At 42.3% G+C, this 12,976-nt stretch overlaps 1 protein-coding gene across 4 annotated transcripts in view; it reads right to left on the bottom strand.

Annotated features, from left to right (window-relative positions):
- The window catches only part of LOC147571716 (uncharacterized), a 46,300-nt gene extending 42,880 nt beyond the window's left edge, over window positions 1-3,420 (bottom strand). The window contains exons 1-4 of one of the 4 annotated variants that reach the window (XR_015247117.1): window positions 2,592-3,420; window positions 2,101-2,201; window positions 1,223-1,258; window positions 854-1,140 (exon numbers count right to left, since the gene is read on the bottom strand). Coding sequence is in view for 2 of the 4 variants with exons in the window: in XM_086696129.1 (XP_086552255.1) it covers window positions 854-948; window positions 1,073-1,113 (136 nt within the window). In the remaining 2 variants the exon portion in view is untranslated. Of the gene's footprint in view, window positions 1-853; window positions 1,141-1,222; window positions 1,259-2,100; window positions 2,339-2,591 lie in introns of those variants that run through there. The other 3 variants (XM_086696129.1, XM_086696130.1, XR_015247116.1) reach the window with 3 other exon arrangements.
- Between the last annotated feature and the right edge of the window lie 9,556 nt (window positions 3,421-12,976).

Here is a 12,976-nt window from a genome sequence, read left to right as displayed (position 1 = left end):
GGTGTTGAGATTCTCTCTCCCCGCCTCTCTCTCTGCTCCTCACAGACGCGCGCACATACACACACACACACACACACACACACACACACACACTCTCTCTCTCTCTCTCTCTCTCTCTCTCTCTCTCTCTCTTTCTCTCTCTCTCTCAAAATAAATGAGCTTTAAAAAAGGGTAAATGGAGAATACTGATTGGGGTGTATCATCAGGGAATGCTCAACCTGGGTATGTTTCTTCAGGCTCCAGGTGGATTGTTCAGTCTTTTCGCTTATCTATAAGCTGCCTTCTACATTGGAAATTATTATATAACTATATCTGAATAGAAATGTACTTATACTAATATATAAACGAGAAAAGAAAAACGATGGGTATTTAGCAGTGAAGCTGCAGACTTGCCCTGATAACATCAGAGGACAAAGCTATATGGAGCCTGAATTTAGGAACGTAGGGCTATGGTTCAAGAAAAAAATAAAATAAAAATGACAACGTTAAAAATAGTAACGAAATGAACTTCTCCTCAAACAAAACTAAAATAAAGTCTTCACATTGCGTCAAGGTGGGAAGAAAGCTAAGGCCCATGTCCCATCATCCCCTCCAGGCTCCTCTCTTTAGCTAGGGGATGCTGGAGGAGGTGGGAGGGTCCGCAGTCAGGGGAGGGGCCTGAGCTCCACCAGTCACAGGGACAGGTGCTCCGCTGGCTGGGGCACCAGAGGAGAACACCCTCCTGTCACCCCTTCAGACCACCTGCTGTCTTTAGGTAGTAATTGTGGTTCTGTCCAGGACACACGATGATCACCCACAGGAAAAGGCTTTGCCGCAGAAATTAGGCTGCTGCACATCACCATCTGCTCCTTACCTCTCCTCGGAGGGTTCTGCGTCTCTGGACTTCCAGGCATTGGTCTCTGCCTCCTGTATCCCTCAAGCAGCCTCTTTCCTTCCATCCCATCCAGTCTTGGATACAGAAAAAGAATGGACTTCTATAAGAGTTGCAATGCCACGTCCTCTGACTAGACACTAAACAACACAGCTGTCATCCCTCAAAACACCCATAAAAACTCATGTCACGCTCCCACACCTGTGTTTCAAGCGGGCGACCTCCCGGCTCTGCTCTTCCATTTCCCTCTCCCAGATCTGAGGCTTGACCTGGGGGAGAAAAACACATCCACCTTCAGTCGTGCCAGACTGTGTGCCAAAGAGGGAGAGGAGGAAAAAAGGAAACACTTACCCAGTTGTCCTGAGCATTCTTCTCATGAACTGCGATCTGAAAAGCAACAATGAAAAGTCCATGTTTAGGAATTCCAAGGGCCACTACACTCACCCACATGAGGTACTAAGGGTTCAATATGTCAGGCAGAGCTTAGGGTCCCTGGTGTCTGAAGGTGAGTTCTGCCTGCTGAAGCTGTTCTTGTCTTTGTCCATTTTGTTGCCTGTGAGTTATAGTTGCTTTTGTCAGATAAGGCCCAATATTGGGTATGATTTTCAATAATCTGCCCATGTTCTCATCATCCTCCTATGTGTCCCTTAATACAATTTTACACATGAAACACTTTTCACATGATTGTAAATGTACAATAGGATCAAAACTGTTGTTCCATCCTTTCCTAACTCATTCCATGACTGTAGGGTTCAGAGTTCACATAATTCCTTCCCCCTTTCAATTGTGCCCTAATTCATCATGTGACAAGTGTCTTTCATCATAAAGCTCTTTCGTCCTTTCACTTAGATCTTCACCACGTTTCCTAGGGTTGCAAAGACCAGGGCCATGAAATGGCACTACCATGTTGATGGTATGATTCATTCTAAGACACACTGCTTTCCTACAGATTATGATACTTGACACCACCCCCAGGAACGTTGGCATGGATGAAGTTTCCACACAGTCTGGCCATTGCTTGAAATCTGGAAATGTTGATGAAGTTAATTGTTTTGTTCTTTCTAAATCTTACCTTTTTATCTGTTAATAATCTATGCATATGTCCTCTGAAGTTTTGTTTATATTAGTATGTTGAGTCTAAACATAGACTTTTAACCTTGTAAAAAGGTTAGAAACAAAAAAAATGAAGAGAGGTTCATGAGCTGCTGGTAATTAGTAGCTGAACTCACTTGTACTTGTTTATTTCTTTCATAGCTATTTTCACATTTTCCCTGCAGCTGCCAGCTGATTCTTCTTTGCCGCCAGTTCACACTGTGTCATTTTCAGCTTCCTAAGATGGGAAAGACATATACACAGTCCAGGAGCCAAGGTCCACAAATTCTGCCTTTTTACCTCCCAGCACTCTTGAAGGCCTAGATGCAAATATCCCTTCCCCCACCTCACCCATAAATGCACGGACTGACAACACAGTGAGAGAAATGAACTGAACACCCCATTTAAGTTAAACAAAATTAAGCCTCTGCCTGCTGCCATGTCTCTGCTCTCAGACCTGTTTCCTCTCCTTCATCATAAAGTCATCAAATAACATTGCACTTTGTGCCTTCCCAGAGCTGGTCTTTTGTTTGAAATGGTGAAGGCTCATTTTAGTTCAGCATGAAAAACCGTGTCTGACCAACCATACCCATTAGGATGAAGCAAGGGATCATCACTAGTCTCAGACCTCCATGGGGAGCCCTGATTCTCAGTCCAGAAGTTGTACCCTGACACAGACAATCACCTTGAAAGACGACCTGCCAGGTATGGCTTCCCCAACATTGCAGCTCCCTCCCAGACATCGCTAGAGCCAGGAGTACAACCCCTGTGTCCACCTTCACATATCCTGGTGGAGGAAAAGGCCAATCTTAGAGCAGCAACATCTCCTGAAGTAGAACCTGATATGAACTGTCACACAGTCTGGGTTTATCTCCAGGAAACAGATTTCAGATGGAAAACTATCAACTTCATGGAGCCAATGTACTTGAACAAGACTCAGTTCATTGACAGTGAAGGCAGCAAAGGGAAATGCTTAGAAAGGCTGGCTTGCTGTGTTGCCCTCAGACTATTTTGTTCATGGTGTTGCTTTAAAGGGTTTCAACTTGGTAATGGATGTATTCAAGAGTCACATGCAAAATTGAAAGACTCCTAGAAACTGACACCAAACCTCTAGACAGAGAAAGGCACATGCATTTCCTTCCGGCATCTCAGGCAGTCCTTCAACAAATGCTTTCTGGAGTGGCTGGAATGTAGTGGTTCTGTTGTAAGGGATTGAAAATAGAAAGGTGGCCAGGGTGCTGTACGTGCTTCCCAAAAGAGCTTAGAAATGATAAAAACAAGATGCCAGTGAGACAGAGCAGGCTCCACCCCAGGTGTGGGAAGGACTAACAGAAGCTGAGTCTCCAGGGAAGAGAAGGAAGTATTTCCTTTTCAATGTGAATGAGGGACTCTAAAGGCCCTGATCTCCTCCTGAGAACAAAAGGAAATACTGTACAAAGGAGGAAACATGTGAGCGAGTGCACCAAATTTCTAATGACCCCATGAAGACACATGTGACCAAGATGGAGAAGAAGGAATCCCAGGACAAAGCCAGCCTGGCAGTGGGAACCAATCTCCCCAGGACTCATGAATGAACTTGGGGACAGACAACTGAACTGCAAAATAGGTGAACAACTTTATGGGCACGGACTTAGAAAGAAACGTGTAGTTCAGAGGCGGCCAGCAAAGATGAGCCCTAGTGAAGCTGTGGGCTTTGGTGAAGACTCAGAGCAGTTACACTTAAAAAATCAGGGGACATGAAATAACTCAGCTTCCTTAGGAATTGGGCCTGCTGTGAACAATCTCACTAGCAGAATTGATGCAGGGATCCAGTACTACTGGCACCCCTACCCACTTTCCAGAAATAAATTTCTATTATTTCTGCATCAAGATAATTAATTTTTTCCCTACACATTCTTGACCTATGTCTGGTCCTGACCAAAAATGACCTAATTCCTGGATGACAAGACAACGTGATGGGACTGAAACCCATGCGCCAATGGAAATGGATCCCAAGCAGATCCAGACATCAATGTTATTAATGCTGATACCTTCCCTCTTCCACCCCAAATACATGACACAATGTGTGACAAGCACTTAGGACAGAAAGGAAAATGCGGGTGACAGAAAGCAAGGTAAGAAGGACAGGCACAATTCTGAATGCATTTGGCAAAAATACTCTGGACCCAGTTCCAAAAGAAATTTAATTATCTCTACTGACTGCCACATTCATTCATACAACAGTACTTGTGATAGTTCTCACATGAACACTTTACTCTTCTATAGCCACTCTTCTTCCTTCACAGAATTCTTCAAGGATGCCTGCTTTGTCCTTCAGCTGTTTGACTTTTCCTTCTTTGGTTGCTTTCACAGACCTCAATGCATTACACTTGTCTTCCAGGGCCTTTTTATTTTCTGTACAAACATGGATTTGCTTTCTAAGTGTGCACATGACCTGAGACTTGTTTTTGGTGAGATAGGAAAAGGGCAAGAACCGTGAAGGCAGGAAGGCACTCTTTCCCTTTCCAATGCAAAGTCATTGTCACCAATATGGGGATTTCTCCGCAACAGACAGCATACTTTCCAGTTGACAGTTATTGGACCTCAAGACTCTCAACTCTACATGCTCGAATTCACCATTTTCATCTTGCATTTTTAAGTAAGACAGATAAGAGAAAAACACTTTCCATAAGTAATGATTGCACAAAAATTTGAGTGCACCTAACACAACAGGATTGTGCATTGCAATAAACAAAGACCTTGAGGCATAAATATAACTAGGAGAAGATAAAGATGGTGGGAAATAGTTCACGTCAGATAGCTTATAAATTGTTTTCTTGTTGGAATATATATATTTATGTACATATGTATGTGTGTGTGTGTGTGCACACACACACACACTTTTTCCCCATTCATGTTGAAAATTCACTGTTCAGCATTACGAAATGAAGAGACTATGACGCACCTGAGTGGTTCAGTCAGTTGAGTGTCAGACTCTTGATTTCAGGTCAGGTCATGACTCCAGGATCATGGGATCTAGCCCTGTGTTCGGCTCCACGATGAGTGTGCATCCTGCTTAAGATCCTCTCTCTTTCCCTCTGCCTCTCTCTCCCACTTGCATGCCCTCTCTCAGTAAAATAATAATAATAATAATAATAATAATAATAATAAATAATTTAAAAATTTTTTTAAAAAAAAGGAAGGGACTATACACTTCAGCTGTTGCCCTTTATCTCTCAACTATCTTTGAGAATTTTCTATATATCTTAGAGGGCAGAGCTGAATGATGTGATAATTAGTTGTGAACATAAAAGATAAGTTCTAGTCCTTGAAATGGCAAAAGTCATCATGGTGGTCATAGTGAAATTCCAGGTCCCTGCACAGGAGGTTGGACTCCCAGAGGCCCGCTCTCTACTGTGGTAAATGGCAAGCTAATCGCTGTGCTCACCTCACCCAATGAAAAAACTCTCCAAAGCCAAATTACAGTAAAACTCAGCAGCCAAGTCTTAGCACTTCCTGATTCTTCACATTCCTCTCTCTCTCTGAGATAGCAAGGTAGCATGTACACTTTGAAGGGTATTCTTTAAATTTTCATTAAAGTGCTCAACTTTTTTGATGTTCTCCTTTAACAAACCCTGTTGAATGAGTAATAATAATTCATTATTTTACTTGTGTTTTTAGAATGCAATCTAGGCAAAGAAGGGATTCTTACCTTCCATTTAAGAGCTTCATCAGAGAGAAACTTCCGTTCTCTCTTAGTTTCCTGAAGATGTTTCTTTAAATCATTGTTTTACAAAACATGGAAAAGGAATCAGAATTCAAAAAAAAAAAAAAAAACATAATGCTAGATAAACCTGTTTACTAATGTGTGACTCCTTTCACAAATAGAGAGGTAGCTCTTTACATTTGTGAAGCTTGTCTTCAATTGGGACTGTTTATAGAACACATGAAATAGGTCAGTAGGATGCTCTACCAGAGTGGAAGTAACCAAAATGAAATCACACAAAATATTTGAAAGGGCAATGCTACCTTCTATTCCCAAGTGGATATATCTTCAGCAAGTTCTTTGTTTTCTTTCTTAAAATTATTGATCTTCGTGGTTGTTTGCTGTAAACTAACTAAAAGGAGATAAAAACAATTTCTGAGGTTGTTACCAAACCAGTTATATCGAATAATCCCAGCGTTTTAGCCGCACAGACACATAACCTGACAGGTGGGTGTAACTAACAGTTTAGCTTTCCCGTGTGTCTGAAGAAATCAAGTTTCAGCAGCATTTTAAAGCGAAGAAAGCCTATTTCAATGAGATTCCTATTTAAAATATTGTCCAAAATGGAGAAATGCAATAAAATATCTTCTGCTAATTTCTCTCTTATCTGGAAGCACCCTTCTTGGAAAATTCAGTCCCTTTAAATAGTCACCACCAGAGATGAAACAGAAAAATCAAATCCTATCAACTTACATTTCTCTCCTCCAAGTATTAAGGTACACAGAGAGGTCCCAGCAAATAAAGGAACAAACAAAAACAAAAAAAACCTCATTTAGTCTGGATTTGAGCCACTCACACCCCCAGGTGCTATTTGGAATTCCACGCAAAGAAAGCTCAAACTGCTGCTGACTGACTACTCAAAGGTCTTGGATGACTTCCTCCTGCTCACAGATTGCCTTTCATGAACCCTAGGCCAGGAGCCCTGGAGGACAAGGTCTTTGGAATCAAACATACGGGTACCATCTCAGCTTTACACTTAGTGGCTGAAGGATCTGGATTAATGGCAATTCCAAGAAGACAAACTTTTTTCATCCCGACGTGCGAGTATTACCCTCCAACCTTAAAGGAATATTATTCAACACACAGGAAGCACCCAATTACAGGTGGATAGCACACGTAAGCTCTAGAACAGACTCCTCTAACAGGGATTAATTCTCTTATCTGACCACAGAGTGCAAACTTCTATTGGCCGGCCCACTGTGAGAGCTCTCATGCCCTGAGATCACTCTTCTCCCCACCACCACCACTGCATTCAAAGGGATGAACACCAGCCTTTGAGGGCTCCTTACGTGTCGGGCAGCCACCCTGGCTCTCAACAGACAGCACCACAGCATCACCACAGTCTATGGAGCCCATGCAGAGTACATTTCCCCCATTTGTGTCACATTCACTTCTCATTCTTCCCTGGCATGGACGGCTCCTTGCACCTCAGACTCAAAACCTTGGTTTAAACCTCTCTTGTGACACACACCCTGCCTGGCAATATCTGTCTTCTTCTCTAAGCTTAGGCTTCTTGATAGATTCAAAAAGGGTTTTCTTATCTTCACATTTCAGCAAGAGCCGGGTCATGGCAAAGTGCTCACTCCACACCTCAGGCTCATATCATCACGTGTTTCCTAACCATTTCTAGGTAAAATTACACTCATTTCATTCCCTCTACTTTGGTGATGTGTTCCTCCTCGTGATCTCTTATCTTAAGGGATGGCAACTCCCCTCCACATTGTCACTTAGGCCCCAAACAGGGAAGAGAAAGATTTTCAAGAGTTAACATGCCAATTAGACATCAGAAATCACCATATGTATCCCTAGTTGAATGAAAATGCACATCAAGGGGTGCCTGGGTGGCTCAGTTGGTTGAGTGTCCAGCTCTGGGTCAGGCCATGATCCCATGTTTTGTGGGTTCTGCCCTCACATCGGGCTCTGTGGTAACAGCTGGGAGCCTGGAGCCCACCTTGGAGTCTGTGTCTCCTTCTTTCTGTCCCTCCCCCACTCGCACTTTGTCTCTCTTCCTCAAAAAGAAACAAACATGAGAAAAACCCACATCAAACACCAGTACTGAGAAAATATTACAAAGAAAACTAAAGCTTGAATTCTTACCTTGATATTCTCGAGGTTCTAAGAGAGGAAGAAACAAAATTAAGTTTGCTGTCAAAACATATTGTTAGTAAAAAACCCAGTGTTCATGATACATACTAAAATAATACTCCAATGAAATCACAATAATCATTTAATTTTGCCTAATGAATTCACAGGATTAAAAAATAGGAAAAAATTAGAATTTCCTATTTAAGTCATGATACTTCACAAACATTTCCGTTAAAACGCACAATGTATATAGCTTATTTTTTTTTTAATTTTTTTTCAACGTTTATTTATTTTTGGGACAGAGAGAGACAGAGCATGAACGGGTGAGGGGCAGAGAGAGAGGGAGACACAGAATCGGAAACAGGCTCCAGGCTCTGAGCCATCAGCCCAGAGCCTGACGCGGGGCTCGAACTCACGGACCGCGAGATCGTGACCTGGCTGAAGTCGGACGCTTAACCGACTGCGCCACCCAGGCGCCCCTATATAGCTTATTTTTGACCCCCAAATCGATTTACATTTTCCTAAATGAACATTGAACCTATGCAATTTTGAAAATTGATAATGCAGACATTTTTTAAAAATGCACTAAATCGTCATTTCCCTGACTTTTTCTTTTTAAACCCAGGTTCCACACTGAAGTTTAAAACTGGGATTATTTTTAAATCCTGAAATAAAGAAAAAAGGAAGGAGGAAGGAAGGAAGGAAGGAAGGTAGGAAGGTAGGCAGGCAAATTCTAATATTTTTCAAGTAGTTAACATAAATTAAGTATTTATAAACCAGGTTAAAATAGAAAACTCAATAATATTAAACATAAGAAGTCAATGACTTCTGTTGTACATTCGTAAAGTATCTAAAGAAACTCCTTTGGAATATCTCCAAAAATATGCCCAAAATTTATGCAAGAATGGGAGAAAGTAACAATAAAAAATGTACTAGAGATACAACTGATAATGTTATATGGATAGGTGTTTACAGATAGGGACTTAGAGGAGTAGTGACTATTATAAACTTGGGATTGTTATTCCCCCCAAAATATACTTCTAGTTCACTTTCTAAAAACATTGAGGTTTTCTTTCAATGTTTACTTTGATTCTGAATCACAGCTCGAAGTGTCAGATTTCTGAAGTAAATAAAGATTTGCCTAATCAGGTGATCTTCTCTATGCTGATGACATCTAGGAGATTTTAAGTTCCTTGAATACACAGCTCCAAGTAGCCAATGAAAGGAATTCACATTCCTATTTCACAGTATTGCACCTAAATCAATCAATAAGAACTATGAAAATTATTTCTAAAAGAATGCTAAAGTCCTGGATATGGCCCCCAAAAGAACACATATCATTTTACAAAAACTAGACTAACCAGCACTGTAGGAGCAAATACACCCACAATGCAATTCACACGAATTCACATACGAAGCTTTAATTTTGTGCGAATGAACCACTCTAGAAAGTAGCCTCCAAAATGTGTAACATTTGTTTCTTCAGCTCTCAGAAGTGAGGTCACTAAAATGCGTGCTGGTGGGAAATGTACATGTCTTTGAGTGGCCACTGTCTGAAAGAGAGCAGGGGCTGTCAGCACAATGATCATGGGTTATCGAAGACACAAAAGACAAGCCATACTGGCATGAATGTAAACATCCTCCCTCGTGGGTATTCTTGAAACATCTGGCAACTGTCTGGCTGCTGATATTCATAGTTGACTTTTTTTTTTTTTTGAAATTATTGTCAAGTTACCGAACATAGAGTGTATATAGCGTGCTCTTTGTTTTGGGGGCAGATTCCGTGATTCATCGTTTACATACAACACCCAGTGCTCATCCCAACAAGTGCCCTCCTCGATGCCCATCACTCATTTCCCCCCACCCCCGCATCAACCCTCAGTTCTCTGCATTCAAGAGTCTCTTATACTTTGCCTTCCCTTCTATTCAAAACTACATTTTCCCCTTCCCTCCCCCCATGGTCCTCCATTAAGTTTCTCAAGTTCCACATATGAGTGAAAATGTACGATATCTTTTTCTGACTGACTTATTTCACTTGACATAATACACTCCAGTTCCACCCACATTGTTACAAATGGCAGGATTTTATTCTTTGTCAATGCCAACTAGTATTCCATTGTATATATATACCACATCTTCTTTATTCATCAGTTGATGGACATTTAGGCTCTTTCCATAATTTGTTGAAATTATTATTGAAAGTGCTGCTATACATGTGCCCCTATGAATCAGCACAGGGAGGAGAGCATTTTAAGAGAAATAGTTCATTAGCTTCTCTCCTGGGAGCCCTGGGACAACACCCAGATGGTTGACGGCCCCAGGTGTTCTGGGCAGGGAGGGCCTAGCAGGTGGCCAGGGTCACCCCAGTTATAAGTGGAGCAGAGAGCAGGGAAAGATGCAGCAGTGAAAGTTGGGGGCCTTGAAAAGGTGAGATGATTCATGGAGGCGAGGTAGTGTCCCCAAAGCCAGTGTCAGCTTCCCATCTGGGGAGCCCTTTGTGGCTCCTAGGGGCAGGACCAGGAGCCAAGAGTTTGAGATCCAGCTGTGCTGCTTATCAGCTGTGTGACCTAGACTGGTTTGCTTCAGTAAAATGGTGTCCTTCCATGTACATGCCTGTGTCCATAACTGTGGTGAGGACGAGAGAAAGCCATGTACTGAGCACCTGTGCACATTAACCTCACCATCTACGGGGATGCAGGATCATCAAGCCCAATGGTCAAGAATGAATTCTTGTTACGTTTTATGGTGCGAAGAGGTGTTTTCATTTCAGCATGGGGACAGGACCGGTTGGAAGGAAGAGCTGCACTGGGAAAGTGAGGAGCAATTAACTGTATACTTTTAAGTTTGGGGGTGGAGAGGCTAGAGGTAACCTATCTCTAAAGGGATTTGTGCATGTTAAAGAAGACTCATGGGATCCTGGAGGTCTGGCTGTTGTGAAGACAGGGTTGCTTTCAGTCTCTAGCCAATCATCAATATTTAGTGCCATTAGTGCCTTGAGCAGGGTCTCACTCTGCATGTCTCAGAGATTTTTCAGTGTGCTGCAGATTGTGAGAGAATTTAATCTTGACTATGATTCTCTTGCCTTTGTGCTCCTCCTCATTTCCCCCATGAATAATTTTTTAAGTTTCTTTACTTTGAGAGAAATATAGAGTGAGCAGGGGAGGGGCAGAGAGGGAGGGAGAGAGAGAATCCCAAGCAGCATCCACTCTCATATTGCTGAGCCCGATGTGGGGTTGAACTCACAAGCCATGAGATCATGACCTCAGCTGAACTCAAGTGTCAGAGTCTTAACTGACTGAGAGACCCAGGCACCTCGCCCCCCGCCACCCCCTGAACAATTCTGAACCTTAAATCTTTAAGGTTGTTGAAGGCAGGGGGAAGGCCTCATCTTCTGTAACTTCTTCTTGCCGAATAGAGATGTAGAGATGTCCCTACGTCATGGGTCAACATTGATTAGTCAGGAATGTATAGGGGAATTAGGAAAAGTGGAGGCAGCTGAGTCCAATGTGGATCCCAAAGAAGTATGTGTGTGGTGGTAAGGACCATTTGTCAACCTGAAGTTATTGTAGTGATGGAGTCTTGGCACCAAGCAGAGAAACTTTGGAAAAGGCAACGTATGAGTATTAATATGGCTATAAGAATGAGAAGTCCAACAAAGAGACCCTTTATAGTTGACCCCAGTCGTCCTGAGAAGCAGGGCTTAACCAGTCTTTTAAAGAGAGGGAAGTATTTTTGCATAGCCTTAATTTGAGTACACATGTCAGTTGGTAACCCTGCCATAATTCTGGAGTAATATTTCTGGATAACCTGGAGTGCATACATAGCACTCTGCTTTCATGAAGCATAGGTGCCTCCTTGGGCTGCAGTTAAGATACCAAGGGCCATTCTGTTTTGGAGGGCCACTTTTTAAACTGAGCTGCGTCTGTTTAAAGATGAATAGTTTATGCTTGGCTAAAGCCTCTATTTGTAATTTTATATCAATAGAGGTGGCCCCTGGGGCATATATGGCTAAGGGATCAAACCATCAAGAAGCCCTCTTTGTTTGATGTCTAACTTCAACAATATCCTAATTATGAGGAATCATGGGCAAGTGGGAGAAAACTTGTCCGAGCCAGGCCAGAAGCCAAGCCAAATACTTGCCATCACACATGCCTGCAATACCTGTAGGTGTGGGTGAATTCCTCTTCTCAAGGTCCCCCAAATATCCTGAGGTCCCTGTACCTCCTGGGAAGTGATATTCCTGACTCTCCTGGTAAGGCTGCTGGGAAACCTGTAAGCAAGGTATCAGGCCAACAGTTCCAAAGGGCTTTCCTGGCTTCCTTTTCATTTCTTTAAATGTGTGTTTATTTTGGAGAGAGAAAGAGAGAGGGGGATGAGTGGGGGAGGGTCAGAGAGAGGGTGACAAAGGATCTTAGCAGGCTTTGTGCTATCAGTGCAGAGTCTGATACGGGGCTCGAACTCACGAACTATGAGGTCACGACCTGAGCTGAAGTCAGACGCTTAACTGACTGTGCCATCCAGGCGTCCCCTGGCTTTATGTTTCATAAAGGCAACCTCAGTTCCTTAAAGCTGTATGGTCATATCTGAGTCTATGTATGTCCCTCTGAAATATGACATTCCAGTCAAAGCTTTGGTAAAATAACCAATACTTTCAATAGTGTCCTGTTACAAGGAGAACAGATTCTTAGTGAACTTAGGAAAACAACTGTAATTACCTTGTAAGAAAGAACTTTTGAATTTCAGAAGGTTGAGGTAGAGAGGAAAGTTAGATGCATCATTGTTCACAAATGAATGTTTTACCATGTTTCTGTAAGTCATAGAGACTCCTGTTAAGAGAGTTTCCTTAATCTGGCAGAGCAAACATCAGAGAACAAGTAACATTTCCAACAAGAGTCACGAAAATTATAATCATTTTCTTCAGTTCATTTAGTTCCATGTTACTAATTCTTGCTCAGTTTGAATGTAGCTTTCGTTAGTTCTGGAAATTCTTACCCATTGCAGCTTTATGATTTTTTTAAGTTTACTTATTTGTTTGAGAGAGACAGAGGCAGCATGAGAGGGGAAGGGAGAGGGAGAAGGAGAATCCCAAGCAGGCTCCACACTGTCAGTGTAGAGCCCGACAAGGGGCTCAGTCTCATAAACCATGAGATGGTGACCTGAGCCAAAATCAAGAGTCTGATGCT

This window comes from Puma concolor, unplaced genomic scaffold, assembly GCF_028749965.1.
Source record: "Puma concolor isolate L17-30 unplaced genomic scaffold, mPumCon1.1.hap2 unalloc_scaffold_11, whole genome shotgun sequence".
Classification (NCBI taxonomy): Eukaryota; Metazoa; Chordata; class Mammalia; order Carnivora; family Felidae; genus Puma; species Puma concolor.
The sequence above is the reverse complement of the archived record's forward strand: the minus strand, read 5'-3'. Positions and strand labels throughout refer to the sequence as shown.